Source organism: Pongo abelii, chromosome 2 (genome assembly GCF_028885655.2).
Source record: "Pongo abelii isolate AG06213 chromosome 2, NHGRI_mPonAbe1-v2.0_pri, whole genome shotgun sequence".
NCBI lineage: Eukaryota > Metazoa > Chordata > Mammalia > Primates > Hominidae > Pongo > Pongo abelii.
In genome coordinates, this window is record NC_085928.1 from 193,536,332 (window position 1) to 193,557,159 (window position 20,828).

Consider the following 20,828-nt stretch of genomic DNA (forward strand, 5'->3'; position numbering starts at 1 on the left):
ACAGTCACTTAATAACATGCTGCCCCAGCTCAGCCCATGCCTGACTCGGCATCTGGATTCCCTGGAAGCAGACCCCCTCTGCTAGTGACGTAAGGGAGCAGGGGGGCAAGACAAGGCGGGGGAGGAAGCCCAGCAAGACAAAAGTCATGCAGAAAGTGGCTTCAGCCTGATCCTGCAGGGACCTCTGGGAAAGACACTTCTGAATTGTCCCACCAGGAGGCAAGGGCCGTGATACTCTCTGGCCACACTGACTATCTTTGGTTACAGGCCATCCAGGAGTAGGTAAATTCTCCAGCACATCTGGCTTTGTGTATGTGTGAGTTTGCAGGTGCACAAGCAAAGGGACTTCCGGGAGCCTGGGGAGGGCAGGAGAAAAAGAGCAGCCACCTGGCTGTTGGCAGGCAGAGGAGGGACTGGTGTCTAGTCTGAGCTCTGATGCTCACTCATTGTGTGACTTAGTGCAAGTGAGTGAACCTCAGCTTCCTCATCTGTAGAATGGTATAATAATAGTCCCCACCTCAGTGAGCTTCACAGAAGAATCAGCAAGATGAAGTACACCAAGGCGTTAGCACGATACCTGGCACCTCATCAGCACTCAATCAGGGAAAGTATTTTGGACCAGATCAGAGGAATCTTGGGAGGTTGGTGGGAGACACTTAGGGGTAAGTGGACCAAGCATCACACTGACTCACAACCCTTATCTCTTCAGCATTTGGCCGGGTGTGTATCAGGTAACTGCGTGTCTGACTTGCTGCATTGCTGTCGACCATCCATCCAGAGCAAGCATAGGGCTAGCGCTGTGCACAAATCGGCCTAAACATCTCAGCTCAGTTCGTGGGAGAGAAAGAAAGTGCCCTCAAGACAGTGTCCTTCCCTCCAGGGCTCTTTTTAACCAGCTTTGACTCCCCAAGGCCCAGCATTTCTGTGCTCCCTTTGAAATATTTTCATGAATTTTATGCCACTTAAATACACTACCCTGGCCATGGCCACCATGGTGAACATGGATAAGATGAAACTAAGGGGAAATCTGCATATTCCTCATAGACTAAACTCCCAGGCCTCCTGCTGCTCCCCTGGGAGATCCATGGACACACTCGGGCAAAGTTTGGTCCCCGTGGGTTGTCAGCAATAGAACAGGGACCAGAACCTAGGGCTTCAGGCTCTAAATCAGGAGCTCAGCAGTGCACGAAAACCAAGAAAATCAGCAGGAGTTCAAGGCCTTTTGGGGGGGATCAACTCAGTGTCAGTGCTCAGTGGACCAGCCCAAAATTTGCTCCCTGAGAACACAGCTGAGTTGGTGGCTGACAACTTATCCCGTGGCATACTTGCAAGATATTGTGTAAAAACACTTTCCAGAAAGACATTGACCGATTCTCATGAGATTGTTGTAAAACAGAGGTAGCTAGGAGGATCCTTATTTTACAGCAGAAACAATCTCACAGCAGCATACCAGTTGCCTAACACTTGGGCGGTGAGTCAGTGCCCACCCCAAAATAGAGCCTGACCCAGCAAGCTTATCTCCCACAACAGTCATGAAAATATCCACAGGTGCAAGAATCTCCCAGCATGAAGTTGGGCCATGCCGCAAACACTGCCTGGCCACACGCCTCTGCATTCTCCACCAGGCTTCCTCACCTCAGGTCTCTGCCAAACATCGCCTTCTCAGAGAGGCTTTCCCCGACACTCCCCCAATCTAAAATCGCCACTCCCTCACCTCTTCACTTCCTTTATTTTTCTTCATAGCTCTGCACATCCTGAAATTAGATTACCTATCTATTTGTTAAGTATTGTCACCCCACTAGAATGCCGGCTGAATGAGGGTGTGCCATGCTCAGCACTGTATCTAGGGGCCAGAGCAGTGCCACCGCCAAGTAGGGATGGTCCATAGAGAAAGTGAGTGAATGAATGAATGAATCAACCAACTTGTCCTTCCTAGTCCCTTTGCACTTGCTTTTGACAGGAATCTGTACCTCCAAGAATTATCAAACATCCCTGGAGGATGAGACCCTCCACCGCCACTAGGCAACTCCTATCACACTCCCGAGTCCAGGGCCTAGAGCTTGAAGAGGACACTCGAACATTCAACGTACCTGCACTACTTCAATGAGCTCTACAAGCTCCTGTAGTTCCCAAACTTCACCAACTCAGAATATTTCACCCAGCCCAACTCCTTTATAGCTGACCCCTTCCCTAGAACTCCACACCTCTGAACTCCCTGCCTCCTGTAACCCTAATTCTAACCCTATAAACAAATACCCACCCCTGTCACTCCCACTATCTCACTCCTATACCGGCTCCACCTGTCTGCCCCCTGTTCTGTCCTTCCTCTTATTTCTTCGCCATTCCCCGTTTATACCAGGAATGAACTCCCCTGTTTCACTGAGATATTCTGTGTGGGGGTGGCTTTAACATTAGTTGCAAAATGAGTTAAATTCTACTTAAGAATACAATGTCCATATGTATACAATCTGTTTAAAAGTTTTTTAAACTAGTCAGCATGTACTACACAATGAACACTATTGTTAAGAAAGGATTATTGGATATAAACACAGTGAAGTCAATCAAAGGGGGTTCCATTGCAAAGAAAGCAGGGAGTCAGCAGATGCAAGTGTGACCTAGCATGACATGGCATCTCTCTCTATGGTCCCCAGCACCTCTTAGTTCAAGGCACCAACACCTGAGCCAATACTAACCAAGGGAAGCACGTAAACATTCAGCTCTGCCCTGTTTCTGAGCTCAAGCTGTTCCCTAAGTTTTATCATATGGATCCTGTCTCAATACTGGAGTCCTGCTTACATCCTTGGCCTCAGATACTCCAGCCTCAAGAGGTGGATCTCAAAGTGTGTTCCCTGAACCAGCTGCATCAGAACCTTGGGATGCTTATTCAGAATGCAGAATCCTGTACCCAACCTACCTTAGACTTACTGAAGCCAAATCTCTAGCAGTAGGGCTGGAGGTATGTATTTAATTAGGTGTCCCTGGCTCCAACTCATAATTCCTTTGCAAAACAAACTTTGAGAACCTCTGCCCTAGAAAGAGGTCACCCCTACTTCTTAACACAGGCCTCCTCCTGAGAAGGAGACTGAACATGGATCAAGGTCGTGGAAACAATTGGCCATAGTGCTAGGGAAGATATGTTTCTGGAAAGTCCTCCCTCACTATGGATCCTACCTTTCATCTTCTGAGACACAGACTTCCTAGAATTCCATGAGGCCTACGGCTGCCTCCTGAATCAGGTGGCAATCCCATTCCGTTTGCAGAGGAGCTGGAAGCCTACAGCTGCCCCGATCTGACTCTAAGCATCAGCAGGCTTCAGAATAACTCCCTTCTGTGGGCTGGCCCAAGCCTGTAATCCCAGCACTTTGGGATGCTGAGGCGGGCAGATCACGAGGTCAGGAGTTCAAGACCAGCCTGGCCAACATAGTGAAACCCCGTTTCTACTAAAAATACAAAAAATTAGCCGGGTGTGATGGCGGGTGCCTGTAATCTCAGCTTCTCGGGAGGCTGAGGCAGGAGAATTGCTTGAACCCAGGAGGCAGAGGTTGCAGTGAGCCAAGGTCGCACCACTGCACTCCAGCCTGGGAGACAGTGTGAGATTCCATCTCAAAAAAAAAAACTCCCTTCTGCCAAGCTTCTTGCCCTAGTTCACCACTCCTCAAGGACACTGCCCACGGTCCCTGTGGAGATGAAAACTCTAGCCATGTTCCTAGAGAGGCAGAACCCCTCTAAGTCCCACCAGACCATTGCTGATGCCTCAGCCTGCCATGAAATTCTGCCATTCAAGTTTATGACAGAAAGAAGGGCTTGTTCTGTCCGCAAGATCAGACAAGATAGAACATCAATTACAACAAATACTTGTGGTCAGGCTTTAGTGACGATACAGTCACAAAGATACAATGGACAGTTTTTGTTTCGTCTGCCCAACTTACTCCTGTCTCTTTTAGTAGGAGTACCCAGATCTTCCATTGAGAACCACCCCACCGTCCAAGCCCAAGCCACAATGATTGCTTCAGGGATGGGAATAGGAAGAAGCCAATTCAATTGGAGCCGATTCCAGAACTTTCTTTGGAATTACTGAGAAAGAGAAGCTGTCTCTTCGCACTAGAATTGCTGAGCTGGTGGACATGAAAGTTTGGAGAGGCTGGCTACCTGCTTGTCCTCATGTGTGAGGACATTCCCTGAGAGAGAAACCCACACAGAAGAAATCGGAACTAAGAAGGAGAGAGAAAATGAGTCATGGTAACATTAATTTGGGCACAAGGACCCAACTATACCTGAAACCATTACCCCAGACGTTTTTTTAATTCCATGAGCAAGTAAATTATTTTTTTCCCTTTATGCTTGGACCAGTTTGAGCTGAATATCTGTCACTCGCAGGGCGGAGTGATACAATTGGACAAAAGAAACCCTAGCGATTCTCTGAATTGGAACTCCAGGCCCGTTTTTGTTTGTTTGTTTGTTTTGAGACAAGATCTCTCTGTTGCCCAGGCTGGCCTCAATCTTCTGGCCTCAAGCAATCCTCCCACCTCAGCCTCTGAAGTAGCTGAGACTGCAGGCACACGCCACCACACCAGGTCCCATTGATGATTACCCTAAGCTCTCCTACCTGAGAGTTTAACTTACAAAACATGGTGATTATTCTTTACCTTTGTTTGCTTTTGCTTTTACACATCTTCCACCTCCTTCCTGAAGATGAAACCTGGCTTCCCCTAACAAAACCCCACTTCCCTCACAACCCAACGAGGTCGGCTCAGATTCTCACTTCCCCTCTGGGCCTGGAGCAGGGTCCGCATTTGCGCTCGCCATCCACCACCACATCCCGACCAGGCTATTGCCCGGAGGCTCCACATGACCCTCTTTTACCACTTTCCACTCCCACCTCCAGGACTCTGTGGCTTCCCTGTGACCATGTCATTGTCCAGAAGTTAGGGATCAGCCTCTGCTTAAAGATTTTTTCTGAGCCTTCCCTGGTTCTAACCACTTAGAAACTTGCAAGCTGGCACTGGCCCCAGTCTTTACCCCAAGGTATTCAAATGCTAAGGCTCCTCCAGTCATAAAAGTTATCCCTTGTGACAGGCAAAGATGATCCTATGTGCGTTCTAGGCTGCTCCCTCCGCCAGCTGCCACAGAGGAATCTGGACTGCCAGGCCTGTCCCTTGGGCTTTCATGATACAGAATCCAGAGGGAAAGGGACAGAAGACAGGAGCTCCTCCAGCTGGGGATGGGAAGCAGTTATGAATCTAGACGTGAAGGACGAGCTGCCACAGTTGGGCTACACGCAGGAGGGCACAGGCCAGGCTTGACTTGAGCTAAAATCCAGCGCCCCCTACACCTGCCAAGCCTTGTGCACTAATGTGGATTGCAACCCCCAGAAAGGGGCCCCCATTTCTAACTGGTCCCCCAGATAACTTATTTACATTCAAAGGAAGGAGCTGGGTGTGGTGGCACATGCCTGTAGTCCCAGCTACTTGGGAAGCCAAGGCAGGAGGCTCACTTGGGGCCACGAGTTCAAGTCCAGCCTGGCCAACATAGCAAGACTCTAAAAAACACAAAACAACAAAAACAAACAAACAAAAAAAACAAAGGAAGGCACCCTAAAAGCCAGCAGTGGTCTCTATCAGAGATGTGGATAAGAGAGGGGAACATATTTTAATAATAGCTGTGGCTGTATCTCCAAGGTGTTCAAGAATTGCAAGTTCAGAACTTGAGATGTTTTGTTTATGAGCTTTGCTCTAAAATGGGATAGCCTGGGCAGGCGAAGGGTTGATAAGGTCAGACCACTTTCTCTTTCTCTTTCCAATCTTGAGGATCAGAGCTGGCCCTCACCAAAGACTGGAGTCAGTTCGCTTTGTGTTCCAGCCCTCCTAACCTCACTTCCCCCTACCCTTCCCTGCTGGGCAGTACTGCCTCTCCCTCATGCTCTCTGTGGTCTGGCTGCCCTGCAGGCCCACAGAGAGGACTGTGAATGTTGCTGGAGGCCTTCTCCCCAACCACACTGCCTATACCTTAATTCCAAACCTCATCTCCTGTCACTGAAATTTCTTGCAACTTACCTAAGGGTCTGCCTAGATTGATGGGAACCTCCATACCCACAGTGCAAAGGATTATTTTAAGGGACATCTTGGATCACATCTCTTTCCTGCTTAAAGACTCTTCCATGGCTTCCCACTATCTATGAGTCACGTTTCAAACTCCTCAGCTTCACCCAACAAAACCTTTCCCGGTCTGACCGTGCCTGTCTCTCAGCCTTATTGGCCTATGCATGTCCTTTATTTCAACCTACTCTTCTACCTGTGGTTACACTGCGTGGCACCTTCCCAGACGTGTTTCTCTTTACCTGGAATGCTCCTATCTTCTCCTTTCTCCCCTCCGGCCCCTTCTGGCCAATGCCTACTCATCCTTCAAAACTCCGTTCAGATATCACCTCTGCCAGGAAGCCTTCCCAGCCTGCTCTTTCTTCAGTCTGATTTAATGCCCTTCTGTAAGCTCCTATAGCTCCCATGTAGCAAACCTCTCACAGCCCCTGTGCCAAGCTCCACCATAACCCCTGTGCAGAGCTGCATCATAGCACTTATCACCCTGTACAGTAAACATCAATTTACTTATCTCTCTGTCCTAACTAGATTATGATTTCCAGGTCAAGCAGGAACCATAATTTATTCATCTTTGTAAACTCTGTGCCTGCCACAGAGTAGGCACTTAATGAATTTGTGTCAAATGGATGGATACATGGATGGATGGATGGATGGATGGATGGATGGACGGATGGATGGAAATTCACTAAGTCCACTCAGCACTGTAGTTCTGAAAGTTTAACATTTTGCATTCCTTCCCCTCCAGGTATTTGCACATTAAGAGAGATAATACTGGCCAGGCGTGGTGGCTCAAGCCTGCAATCCCAGCACTTTGGGAGGCCGAGGTGGGCAGCTCACCTGAGGTCAGGAGTTCAAGACCAGCCTGGCCAACATGGTGAAACCCCGTCTCTACTAATAATACAAAAACTATCTTGGTGTGGTGACCTGTAATCCCAGCTACTCTGGAGGCTGAGGCAGGAGAATAGCTCGAACCCGGAAGATGGAGGTTGCAGTGAGCCGAGATCGCACCACTGCACTCCAGCCTGGGCGACAGAGCGAGACTCCATTTCAAAAAAAAAAGAGAGAGAGAGAGAGAATACTATGCAGTGTTCCTTAACTGAAGGCCTGCTAATCATCGGTGGTACACTGGAGGAACATGGGAGGAGTGAGGATTTTCATAGCAGTTACTAAGAATTCTCTCCCCCTCCATTTTGAGGCCTACCTGCTAATGAGACAGACATCATCTGCCAACCCAGCCTGCTATCCTGAGTTTTAAAGACACTGCTAGTCACCTGACACTTTCCTAACTTTCCCTAATCTCTGTTCTCTTCTGTCCTATTTTTTTGTGTTGTGTTTGCTATACACAATAATACAATAAAATTCCACCTTCCAGGAGTTATCCACTGGACCTCTGCCTCTCCCATAATTCCCCCAACACCAAAACGCCCTTGATACTCAGCCCTCCATAAACCTGAGCTTACTCTACAAGACACATGATCTCTTCAATCCAATAAGGTCTTACTTGACCCTCGACCTGAATCATTATATGCAAACCTGCTGAGTGTCTATTATTTATTATAGATCCCAGAGCATCTCTTCAGAAAGGGCTATGATGCAACCTGTTAGTCTTGGTTTGATTGTGTTTTAAAGCCATAGCACAAGACCGGGTGTGGTGGCTCATGCCTGTAATACCAGCAGTTTGGGAGGCCGAGGCAGGTGGATCACCTGAGATCAGGAGTTCGAGACCAGCCTGGCCAACATGGTGAAACCCCATCTCTACTAAAAATACAAAATTAGCCGGGCATAGTGGCACACGCCTGTAGTCCCAGCTACTCGGGTGGCTGAGGCAGAAGAATCTCTTGAACCTGGGAGGTAGAGTTTGCCGTGAGCTGAGATTAGGTCACTGCACTCCAGCCTGGGCGACAAGAGCAAAACTCAATCTCAAAAAAAAAAAAAAAAAAAAAGCCATAGCAGTATCAGCACTCTTGTAATTATTGTGGCCTTAACGTTTTCCATAGAAGTTAAATACAGTAAAACAATGCTAGCCTTTACAGCTGGCAGAGGACATGTAGGTTGCGTAAGTGATACTCTTTCACAGCAAAGGAGACTTATCTTTATGTGGAGATGGCCTCACCAAAAGAATTTAAGAAGGCTTTTAAAAAAGAAGCAGAGGTATCATAAAACACAAAACAGTAATAGTAAAAATAAGAATACAAGAATTAAGAAATTAAAGTCGAAGGAGAATATATCTCTGAAACCAAGGCTCAGGAAAGTTAATCCACAGAGCTTCCTGACCGTCACAGCAAAGGCAAAAGTGGGACAAATTGGCTAATAAGAAAATAAAGCAGTGTTTGTTGTGTCTCTTTAGCGGACTTTATTCTTCCTTTTGTCCAGCATCTCTCCATATCGGGAAATGCTCTTCTCCCCATCCAGGCCCCACTCAAATCCTGTGGTTCAGGCGGGAGCTCTCACGTCACTACAGGCCTCTCCGCCTGTCTTCTGTCTCTCTCTCTCTCTCAAACACACACACACACACACACACACACACACACACACACACACACATACACGCGCGCGCGCGCACAGCTCTTTAGCCAAGGGTGGACTCCTAACCTAGGCTGGGCTGATCATTGTGCCCCACCTCTCTGGCACAGTGATTGGCCTAGGATTGGGTAACTGAATGGGGCTGAGCCAATCAGAGTCTTTCCCAGGGATTTTTTCAAGCCGCAGGTTAGAGAAAGTCCCTTATTTTCCCTCCAGAGCCAAGGCTGGGAGTCTCAAAGCAGCCAATAGGCAAACCCCCAACCGTGTGGCAGAAGTCAGCCTGAGAAATCCAACCTGAGAGAGAAGCCAAGTGATGGGTGGAGAAAGAGCACGCGGGCTGCATGAAAGGGCCTGGCTCCTCTTCTCCCTGGGCTCTGCTGCATCCCAGCCCTTCCTATGATTTGATAATGTGACCAAATACCTTTCTCTTTGCCTAAGCTGATTGACTTGATTTCCTATCCCTCGAAACCAAAAAATGCTCACCAGTAAAGGAACATGAAGCAGCGCAAATGGACGTTGCGCTCATGGCAGTTTTACCAAAAACACAAAGGCTCTCTGCATGTGACCAGCTCTTCTCGTGGTCTGTTTGCTGTTTTCCATGTTAGAACCTTGTCCTGAAAAAACATTTTCATGGAGGGACAGTTGCATATCCATGGGTTTGATGCAGGGATAAAGCTCACAACTTGAGCTATGAATGATGAAAATATTTCTCTGTTGTGTTTTGGTTGGGAGCTGCATGGAAGATTATTTAAAATTGGAGAATAGATTTTCTAATCTTGACTGAAATAATATCCACATGCTGTGGATCTCTCTGTGAAGAGGCCTGTTTTCAGTTTAGACATCATGGGTAGGGGTGACAGAGATGACACTTCCTTGAAAAATCAAAGGACCTGATGGCACTTCTGCCCTGGTGCAGAACCCCTCTCCCCACTGCCAGTGCAAAAAAAACAAAAGAACTGCAAGAGTCACATTGTATGCATGGCACATCTATATGCAGGTAGTCACATGAGCGACCGGTTCAATCCATAATATTCTGAGGCATTTTGGATTTTGGACCTATTCCTTCCCATTTTTCGTGTGATGGCTACATTTTATCATCTTTCCCTTTTCTAAAGTTGCCCAATAGCTTCCCACCCAACTCTGTGAGGACTTCCTGCTCTGGCCAGGATGCTACGTAATCAGTGACTGGACCTGCAGGAGGAAGATCCAAGTGTTCGTTCCCTTCACGCATTTACAGGATGTCTGCTGAGTGTCAGCCATTGCAATGGCATCGAGCAGAAGAATAAGGTAGCCACTGCCTTCACATGGCTTGCATTTTCAACCTGCTTTTAGTCCACCCATGATGGATGTTGCCTTCATGCCACACATCCCTACAAGTGTATCCAGGGCTCCTCACAGTTTTGCAGGGAGCAGAGGAGTGAACGTGCTAATAATTACCTTCTTGCCTATTTGGGTCTGAGGATCCATATCTCTGATGCCTATGTGACAAGGGTCATGGAATCCCTTCATAACTGTGTAGTTTTCATGATACTTTAACATCTATTCTGCACATATTGCAGGCCTAGCAAATAGTTTTGAATTGGAAGCCTTTGATATCAAGAAGCCCGGACGGAGGAAAGCCTGCTTGGGTGGAGGCAGGACAAGCAGCAGCAGCCTCCAGCTTCCAGAGACAGCACTGACAGCAGCGCCAGTGGCTGCAGCTGTGCAGCTGTGGCCCCAGCATTGTACAGCAGCAGGGAAGTCCTCCCCACAGGAGTCCTGGGTAGCTTCGGGCTGCGGTCCTGGCCCCTGTCTAGCCTCCCTTGCACCTGTTTGTCTTCTGGGTTTGGTTCTCCAAACTTCTGTGGGGATTTTATGAGTTCCTACTGTCATTTACATAAATTCCTCTTCTCGAATAAGCCAGAGTTGATTTCTGTTTCTCAGAACCAAGAAATCTGACTTATTACCACACATAAAGTGTTGGGGCAAATAAATTAATAAATGAATCCATTTTACTATTTGCATTTCACAACTTGCTGGGATCGGTAGACGTAAATTGTTAGCCTCGCTCTATTGTAGACATAGGTGTTGAGCCTCAGAGAAGCCAAGCAATTCCTCTAGGATTTACACAGCCAACAAGTGGCAGAGTCCGGACTGAAACCCCAGTGCCATAAGTCTTTTTTTTTTTTTTTTTTTTTTTTTTTTGACGGAATCTCTCCCTCTGTCGTCCAGGTTGGAATGCAGTGGCATTATCGCAGCTCTCTGCAACCTCCGCCTCCTGGGTTCAATCGATTCTCCTGCCTCAGCCTCCTGAGTAGCTGGGACTACAGGCACACGCCACCACTCCTGGCTAATTTTTATATTTTTTAGTAGAGACGGTGTTTCACCATGTTGGCCAGGCTGGTCCTGAACTCCTGACCTCAGGTGATCCACCAGCCTCAGCCTCCCAGAGTGCTGGGATTACAGGAGTAAGCCACCATGCCCGACCTCAGAGTCCGTATTTATTCCACTTAGGACAACTATTCGTATACTCACTGCTGAAGTACTAATTCATTAAAGAGTGCTGGAGGTGCTATATAATATTTAAGATATGCTAATATCCGAAGAATTCTGAATGGCAAAGCACATCTGGCTCCCAGATTTTTGAGTAAGGGATTATGGGGCTTTCTGATAATGTTAACAGTTTTCATTTTGGTGTTATTTGTCTACCTTTTCTCACATGCATATCTTTCCACAGTTTACATGCAATTTTGCATCTTGCTTTGCCCCCTCTTTTCATTATAATATTTTTCCTATGGTGCTCCATACTTTTCATAATGACTATTTATTATATTGCTACCAGTTTCAACAGAGGCATAATATGAAAATCATTCTCTCACTGTGGACATTTAGGTTGCTTCCAGTATTTTGTTTTTATACGTGATGTGGTAATCTTTGTATTAAGCATTTTTTCTCAGTTTGGAATATGGACGGCCAACATTCTTTCAGGCACTTTGTTGGATTCTTTTTATTTCATTCAATCTTCATAATATCAAGTAGATAGCATGGTGTCCATTTCATCCTAGGGGGAGCTCACTTTGATGGGAAGGGTGGTTTCCCCATGATGTCTAAACTGAAGACAGGCCTCTTCATAGAGAACAGAAATGTGGCTACCAGGTCATTTCCTATGACCCCTCAGCTCCCCAAGACTCTTTTGCTAGTGTAGGCTACATAAGCTGAAAATGAGGAGGAAACGTAAAAATCAGAGCCTCCTTGTGCTCATACACACATGCACAGGCAGGATACTGTTGGAACATTCTTTCCAGTTTATGTCTGGGGGCTGAGCTGACAGACCCTCATAGCAGCGACGACACAGCATGCCTTAGGACATCAGTCTGGATCAAAGGGTTAAAAAAGAAACAAGGAATCAGGGTCAGGGTGTGCAAGGTGAAAAGACAGTGCGCTCTGAAAATATATGGGACATCACTGTGGCTAGAACCAGAAACTGGTTCTCACCATTTGGGAAGCCCAGCTCACTGCAAAATATGGCACACTCTATAAGTGACAGTGACCTGTGAGGGCAGCCCTGCTGTCATTCCCAGGGTTGGCAGAGGGAGGGGAGTCCTAGTGATAAGGGGAGGGGTTATCAGGCTTTTCTATGCCGTGTCTGGCCCCTCCTACATGCATAGAAAAGCTTCCAGGCTGAGGCTGAGTCAACAGCAGTCTCCTTTGTTGATGCTGCTGCCTGGAGTCCTTGTCTGGATTCCTGTCTCACTCCTGTCTTGTACCCCAGTCTCTAGGTCTGGTTCCTTGAGGCTATTTTGAGAGGACTTTGCCCACCAGCTACAAAAATCAGGCATGAGGCCAGGAATGGGAAGGGTATTGTGAGCACAATCTATGCACTTGTTAATCATTATTACATATTAAGCAATTACTGCATGGCAGAAAAGTGGGGCAAGAGACTACTCTTAAGCCACATGTAGATGTTGTAATCCTGAGCTTTGTCTCCATAATGGGGTAAGATGTCAGAAAAGAGTCAGAAAGTCTAGGTGATAGAATAAGTGCCAAGAACATATACACCATGGAATACTGTGCAGCCATAAAAAGGAATGAGTTCATGTCCTTTGCAGGGACATGGATGAAGCTGGAAACCATCATTCTCAGCAAACTAACACAGGAACAGAAAACCAAACGCCGCATGTTCTCACTCATAAGTGGGAGTTGAACAATGAGAACACGTGGACACAGGGAGGGGAACAACACACACCGTGGCCCGTCAGGGGGTGGGGGACAAGGGAAGGGAGAGCATTAGGACAAATACCTAATGCGTTCGGGGCTTAAAACCTAGATGATGGGTTGATAGGTGCAGCAAACCACCATGGCACATGTATACCTATGTAACAAACCTGCACATTCTGCACATGTATCTCGGAACTTAAAGTAAAATTTAAACAAATTTAAAAAAAGAGGATAAGTGCCAAGAAAAACAAGAATGAGCTAAGGCCATGTAGGTCTGTATTAAAAATCTGGCTAATAGCAAATGCGTTGAGGATTGCTGCTGCCACAGTGGGTAGACTTGAGAACTCAAGTGAAGACAACGATTGTAACACCAGGGTCAGGCCCTATATTTTCCACTTTTAATATTTTCCAATATTGTGGATCAGGACCAACATGATAGTGAATATTTCAGCATTATATATCTATAATCCCTTGTCGGTAGTTCCAAAATTCCCAAAGTGCTGATAAATGTAAATTTTTTCGTAACTTATTTCATGGGTAAATCCAACTTGAATGGCACTCGTCAGGTTGGGACACCTGAGTCTTGCTCTGTTGCCCAGGCTGGAGTGCAGTGGCATGATCTTAGCTCACTGCAACCTCCGCCTCCCAGATTCAAGCGATTCTCCTGCTTCAGCCTCCCGAGTAGCTGGGACTACAGGCACGAGCCACCATGCCTGGCTAATTTTTTGTATTTTTAGTAGAGATGGGGTTTCACCATGTTAGTGCTTGACTCTTAAATATGAATAGATATCTAAAGACTACCAGATATTTAAGTATAGCCTCTAAAATAAAAGACAGAGGCCAGGTGTTGTGGCTCATGCCTGTAATCCTAGCACTTTGGGAGGCCAGGTCAGGAGGATTCCTTGAGCCCAGGAGTTTGAAACTATCTGGGCAACATAGGGAGATCTTGTCTCTAGGAAATAAATAAATAAATACATAAAATAGAATAAAAGAGACAAAAACAAAGAGAAAAATACAGTGGAAACAAACAGTAAAAAACAAACAAAAACAGAAGAGTGGTTTTTTTAAAAATATAAACCTCAAAGAGATTAAGTGAAAATATGACCTACACAAAACAAGAACAGGATGTTATAAAAAGGAAGCTTCATAAATAAAATAAGAAAAAAGTCTTGGAAGTTAAAAACTGAGATTCTCAACAGGTTGGAAGATAAAATTGAGAAAAATCTTCCAGAAAGTAAAACAGAAAGATAAGAGGATGGACAACAGGAGAGAGAAGATGAGAAAGCTAGAGACTGTTCTAGAAGCCCACATCTACTGAATAAGTGATCCAGAAATAGAAAACAAGGAAAACAGTAACCATGTAATTACCAGGCAGTAATATGAGGAAATGTTCAAGACTAAAGGATGTGACTTTCCAGATTAAAAGGATTCATCAAATGCATAGCATAATGGTTGGAGTAAAACACACATACACACACACACACACACACACACACGCACACACCCTTCCAAGGTACATCATTGTGAAATATCAAAATGTTATTTAAAATCAAAGAAAGGCTGGGCATGGTGGGTGGCTCACAGCTGTAATCCCAGCAATTTGGGAGGCCGAGGTGGGTGGATCACCTGAGGTCAGGAGTTCCAGACCAGCCTGGCCAACATGGTGAAACCCTATCTCTACTAAAAAAATACAAAAATTAGCCGGGCATGGTGGTACGTGCCTGTGGTCCCAGCTACTTGGGGGGCTGAGGTGGAAGAATTGCTTGAGCCCAGGGAGGCTGCAGTGAGCCATGATCAAGCTGCTACACTCCAGCCTGGGCAACAGACTGAGACCCTGTCTCAAAACAAAACAAAAATACATGCAAGGCCTTAAAAATTTACTTCCCATGGGCTGGGCGCAGTGGCTCATGCCTGTAATCCCAGCACTTTGGGAGGCCCAGATGGATGGATCACGAGGTCAGGAGATTGAGACCATCCTGGCTAACATGGTGAAATCCTGTCTCTACTAAGAATACGAAAAAAAATTAGCTGGGCGTGGTGGCAGGCACCTGTAGTCCCAGCTACTCGGGAGGCTGAGGCAGGAGAATGGCGTGAACCCAGGAGGCAGAGCTTGCAATGAGCAGAGATAGTGCCACTGCACTCCAGCCTGGGCAACAGAGCAAGACTGTCTCAGAAAAAAAAAAAAATATATTACTTCCCATGCACTCTTTCTTAGGAAGTTATTGGAGAATGTGCTTCTCAGGGTAAGAAGGTAAACCAGGGAAGAGAAAGATAGGGGTTGAAGGGAGAAGGCTCCATTCAACATAGCAGACAGTCTCAGGGAATGATGGAGAAGCAGGTGAATCCCAGCCAGCCTGCAAATCCAGGGAACATGTGTAAGATGATGCAAGGCAGGAAGATTCTGAGGAAATGGAACTGGTAGATTCTTTGAGGCATTGGACCATATGAAAGATTTTTGTGAGGCTGTGAGCAAAAGACACCCCAAAACAAAGCAAATGAAAAAATGAGTGAATTAATAACTTCAGGAAAGACAAAAGGTTTACAAGAAAAGAAACGTGATCATTGAGTAATTTGGCTCAACAGAGAACAAGTTTTTCGTGAACATAATAATGTAAACTCTTGTTGTGATAACATTATGTTGAAAGATTACAGGGAAGGAAAGCATATGGTAAGAGGTTAGGTGGAGATACTAAATCCTTATTTGAAATCAGTAAATGATGTCTAACACTGAAAAATCAAGAAAGAGCAGTGTAAGTGTATTTTGCAGAAATATAGAGCTAGTGCCAGAAGACACAAATAGAAGTTGAAAATGGTAGCTTTTGGTGCATGAGACAGGGTGGAGGAGGAAATAGGAATTTTTGTTTTTTCATTATAAGCCTTTAAATACTATTTAACGCTTTGTTTACTATTTTCATATCTTTAATAAAAAATAAAATTTAATTTAAAAAAATACATGAAAAACAGAAAGGCAGTGAAGAGACAGTTCAACAAAAAAAGAACTGCAGATGTCCCTTAAACATATGAAGAGATGTTTGATCTTATTAAAAATAAGAAAAATGCAAATTAAAGCTAAATTGAGATATTCTTTCTCATTTATCAGATTGGTAAAAATTCAACGGTTGGATGACACCCTCTTTTGGTGATGCCGTGGGGAATGCAACATGATTCAACCCCAATGAAAGAGAAGTTGCAATAACCGCTAAGACTGCAGATGTATTTGACTCAGCAAACCCCCTTCAAGAAATGCATATGAAAAAAACTCATGTTTCAGCTTATTCATTACAACATTGTTTGTAATAGCAAAATGTGGATTAGAAATAGTCTGAATGTCTGTCCATAGGGGACTGTTTAATAAACTATTGTCAGTCCCTTAGTGGAAAGTATTTATTTTCTCAATGAATAAAGGAAAAAAATGACATAATTTTACAACCAGCCTCCAGGCCCTCCAAAACACAGAGAGCTGTGTTGAAAGCCTCCCAGGCTGGTCGGGCGCGGTGGCTCACACCTGTAATCCCAGCACTTTGAGAGGCCGAGGCGGGTGGATCTCGAGGTCAGGAGATGGAGACCATCCTGGCTAACACTGTGAAACCCCGTCTCTACCAAAAATACAAAAAATTAGCCAGGCGTGGTGGCAGATGCCTGTAGTCCCAGCTACTCGGGAGGCTGAGGCAGGAGAATGGCGTGAACCCAGGAGGCGGAGTTTGCAGTGAGCAGAGATTGTGCCACTGCACTCCAGCCTGGGCGACAGAGTGAGACTCCGTCTCAAAACAAAAAAAAAAAGAAAGCCTCTCAGACAGAGAGACTCTCTGACCTCCCTAAACCTGAGCATACGAAGAACCCCTTTCAAAACCTTAGACACAAAGTGAGCGAGTGAGACACAAAGTGAGACCATGTCAGATTTAACGTCAGCCCTAGGTCTAAATCCCAGCTTGGCTACTTTTTATTTGCTGTGACACTCTGGACTTTGGCTCATCGTCGGTAGGCTGGGGATAGGACTCCCTGCCTTGTCAGGTTGCTGTGAGGGTGGACTAGAGTATGTGATACAGAAGCTACGGGGCCTGGCCCACAGTAAGCGCTCCACAAACAGGAGTTGATATGAATAGTAGCACCGGAAAAAAGAATCCTGTCTCCAGGACAGTATTCATTGTAGAAGGAAAGTCATGTTGGAAATCCCAAGAGAAGAAGCAAAAGTCACTTCTCTGAAGAGAAGAATTGAAGGAATTTCCTCTCATGACGAGGCAGTTTTGGGAGAGGCTCTGTATACACAGTCAGATGCCTTCACCCTCACGTTCTCCAGCTTCTCATTGCCATTGCCTCCTCTGATGACCGGCAGAGACTTTCCCTAAGTATCCTAGATCAGCAGGGCTGGAAGGACCAAAGCCCAAATTCCCATTTAGGATGAGAAACCCAAGGACCAGAGAAGACCAGTGATCAACTTGAGGGCACACAGCCAGGCCGACCCACTAACAAAACTGCTTCCAGGTACGCATTTTATGATAGCAAGGGATACAAAAGGATAAACCTAAATGTGCATCCCCAGGGCATTGAGCTAACCTGACTTTACTCACTCCTGAGAGGGGCTGCAGTCAATGTGAAAGCATGTGATCAAGGTTGGTGGAGAAAGTGATGTGTTTATATCAACCCATTTTGATGGCTGTGTTTACACTTTACATTTTACACACTTCCCGTGGAATGAAGTCCCAAACCTAGTGGCAGCTTGCATTGCAGTAACAAGGATTTCTAGAACATACCCAGTCCCTGCTCCAGCAATGACCAGATATATAATGCTGAGTTTTCATTTCCTCATCTGTGAAAGGAGATATCAGCCACCTTCATCATGCTGTTACAAAAATAAAATCAGATAACTATGTCTGTCTGGCGCACAGCAGCCACTGCTTCCCTCAAACCCAGATATCCCCTTGTCTTATCGACACAGGAGACCTAATGAGTCCCACAGCAACCTGCTGATCCTGCTCTATGAATTACAAAGAAACGTTTCCCCCCAAGCACCTCAAAAAAAGAAAGAAAGAAAGAAAACACTTTCCATAATACTTTCATAGGTTAATCGTTTTCAATTTCCTCAGCCAGAATCAAGAGTTAAGAACAATCTCATTAAGAAGAATTCTAAGGGTATTTCTTTTCAAGTTCCCAAATACTTTCTTCATTATCCACATTGCCCTTGCAGGCTGGTTCCCCCATGTCCATGCTGATATGGAGAACACTGGATCAGATGTATTCACTGGGTTCCCGGCACTATAAAATTCCTACCCCAGGGATGTGCTCATGGGAAACACTCAATAAGTCATCCTTAGCTGAATCAAGCAGAATCAGAAAAAGAATTCCAAGAAAGATATATTGAGCATCTACTTACTATATGCTAGATGCTGTGTAAGACCCTTTTCACGCTCTTGTTTAATTATGACATTCCTGAAAGGTGATCATCACTGTGCTCACCTTACAGATGATGAAACAGACATTCAGAGCACTTTGTGACTTGCCTAAAGTTTCACTGTCCAGAAGGAACCAAGTCTCCTGACTTCAGGTCTTCCCACTATGAGATCACCAGTTTATTGTAACTAGAAGCCTCTCCCATCTAAAGCATCTTTGTAACTGCTTTCCCTTTCCCCACACTGCCTACACATAAAGAAGCCCCCAATTTGTAACAAGTCATTTGATAACTCCAGAAGAGGGGCCACATCCTTTTTCTCTATGTCTGTTGATTAACAAAGACAACATTATGTTTCCAACATATTAGTCAGACCAAGGGGGAAAAAATCCCCATGACTTCAGTAATTTTCCATCCTTTGGAACAACGAAATATACACAAAAGGTTTACTATAGAATGTAAACATTGCTTTTAAATGATGCCAATCTCTCTTTTAATGTGGCCTAAATCCTGAAATTTAAAGTGTGATAAGCCGGGCGCAGCATCTCACACCTGTAATCCCAGCACTTTGGGAGGCTGAGGCGGGTGGATCACCTGAGGTCGGGAGTTCAAGACCAACCTGACCAACATGGAGAAACCCCATCTCTACTAAAAATACAAAATTAGCCGGGCGTGGTGGCACATGCCTGCAAATCCCAGCTACTCGGGAGGCTGAGGCAGGAGAATCGCTTGAACCCGGGAGGCAGAGGTTGCGGTGAACCAAGATTGCGCCATTGCACTCCAGCCTGGGCAACAAAAGCAAAACTCCATCTCAAAAATAAATAAATAAATAATCAAATAAAGTGTGATAGTGTCCTTTCTTATATTTTAAGTAGACACAGAAGCCTTAATATATATGTAAACCATAAATATCACGGCCAACTGTTCAAGATTGGGCTCTCACACTAACACACCTCTTCCTTGCAACTTGCACCCAATTTGACTCTGGTCCTAGGCATGCTGACCTGAAATAGTTGCTGGCTGCGGCAAGCACCACGCGGTGGCAGGAGAATTCCTGAATGTCCACACACAAGATGACATCTGTCAGAGCATTTTCCATTCGCAGGGTTTCCAGGCCATTCTGAAGAATTAAGGAGAGTCCCGCGTCGTCAAATTTGACCTTTTCCCCATTTAAGATCTCGACCAAGTCTCCTCTTTTCTGGGAGGGCTCATCTGTAGAAGGTGCCAGGGGCCCTTCCAAACTCTTCTCGACCACGTCACCCATGGTCCAGGCGCCCCTTTGTCCTGCCATCAACATCGAGACTGAAGGAGCGCCCAAGTGTCAGGCAGGCCCCATTGCAGAAGCTGAGCGGATTTCCTGTGCAGGGCCCTCCACTTATCACCAGCTGTCACACACACATAACAGGAAGTCTCGCACTTTCTCATCCTGTTACTACAAATGCCAGCAACTTCTATTCTTCTTCTCTCTGTGAGTAATCACAGGGTTAGAAATTACTTAGAATAGGTGTGTGGGAGGGGGTTCTGGAAGAGGAGTGGCCTGTCAGAGTCCACTGTGAGTGCTGTGTGTTTATTTTGGTGCATCTCCCACTTCATATCCGTGAGCAGGAAGCCTCCAGTGGTGGCTGTTACATTTGTACTCCTAATGCTATCAATAACCCAAGTAGTCAATGAGGGGATGGACAGGAGACAGTCTACAATCCTCCTGCTTCATATTTGTACTCCTAGTGGCTCAATAACCCAAGTCGTCAGTGAGGGGATGGACAGGAGACAGTCTATGATCCTCCCACTTCCTCCTCCCAGGAGTCTGAGATCCCACAATGATCCAACAACCGTGCTTTGTAAACCATGGAAACCCCACTTATCCCTGACATTCTCATTTCTGGCGGCACTGCATATCGTCTGTCTTCATCCTCCTCCCTACCCAGGGGAAAACAACGTCATGGCAAATATTCATGTCTTCCCCCACTAAAAAAATGTCTATTGTTTCAGATATGCTTTGGTGACACAGAAGAAATGGTTCCCAAAACTCTGTCAACAGCATCTTCTCAGAGGACGAGTCAGGGTAGGTCTACACCGAATTGCCATAGCATGTCTCAAATTAGCCTAACGTCTACTGACCATGCATCTAACATTGGATCCTGAAGTGTTTTCATTACCTCTGCAGGTCTCAGTTAAGTAGTAATAACTGTCATTAAAATCCCATGATATCCTTGGGAAGTTATAGGAGCGTATTAGTTAGCGTTCTCTCACCCCAACAGTAATGCTTTACCAGGTTGCTAGGTATTTCTTAGCCCAGCAAACTTGACATCTAAAATTAACCATCACAGTTACAGTCATACCCAGCATAATGATATTTCAGTCGATGATGGACTCCAGAGAGACAGAACCAAAAGAATACCTAGAGAGGCATAGCAGAGGGAAATTATTAGGGGAATTGGCTCACGTGATTATGGAGACTGAGAAGTCGCATGACAGACTGCTGAGAGCTCAGTTCAAGTCCAAAGGCCTCAGAACCAGAGAAGATGGTATAACTCTCAGTCCAAAGCCAAAGGCCTGAGAATCCAGGGGGTGGGGAGACTGGTGTTAAGTCCTGAAGTCCAAAGGCAGGGGATCCTGGAGTTCTGTTG

General features: G+C 45.7%; 1 protein-coding gene across 1 annotated transcript in view; it reads right to left on the bottom strand.

The window, feature by feature from the left end:
* KLHL6 (kelch like family member 6) overlaps positions 1 to 19,551 on the bottom strand; it is a 64,621-nt gene extending 45,070 nt beyond the window's left edge. Inside the window, exon 1 of the mRNA XM_024244814.3 lies at positions 19,206 to 19,551. Coding sequence (XP_024100582.2) covers positions 19,206 to 19,498 — 293 coding nt within the window. The 5' untranslated portion in view covers positions 19,499 to 19,551. The remainder of the gene's footprint in view (positions 1 to 19,205) is intronic.
* Positions 19,552 to 20,828: the final 1,277 nt, after the last annotated feature.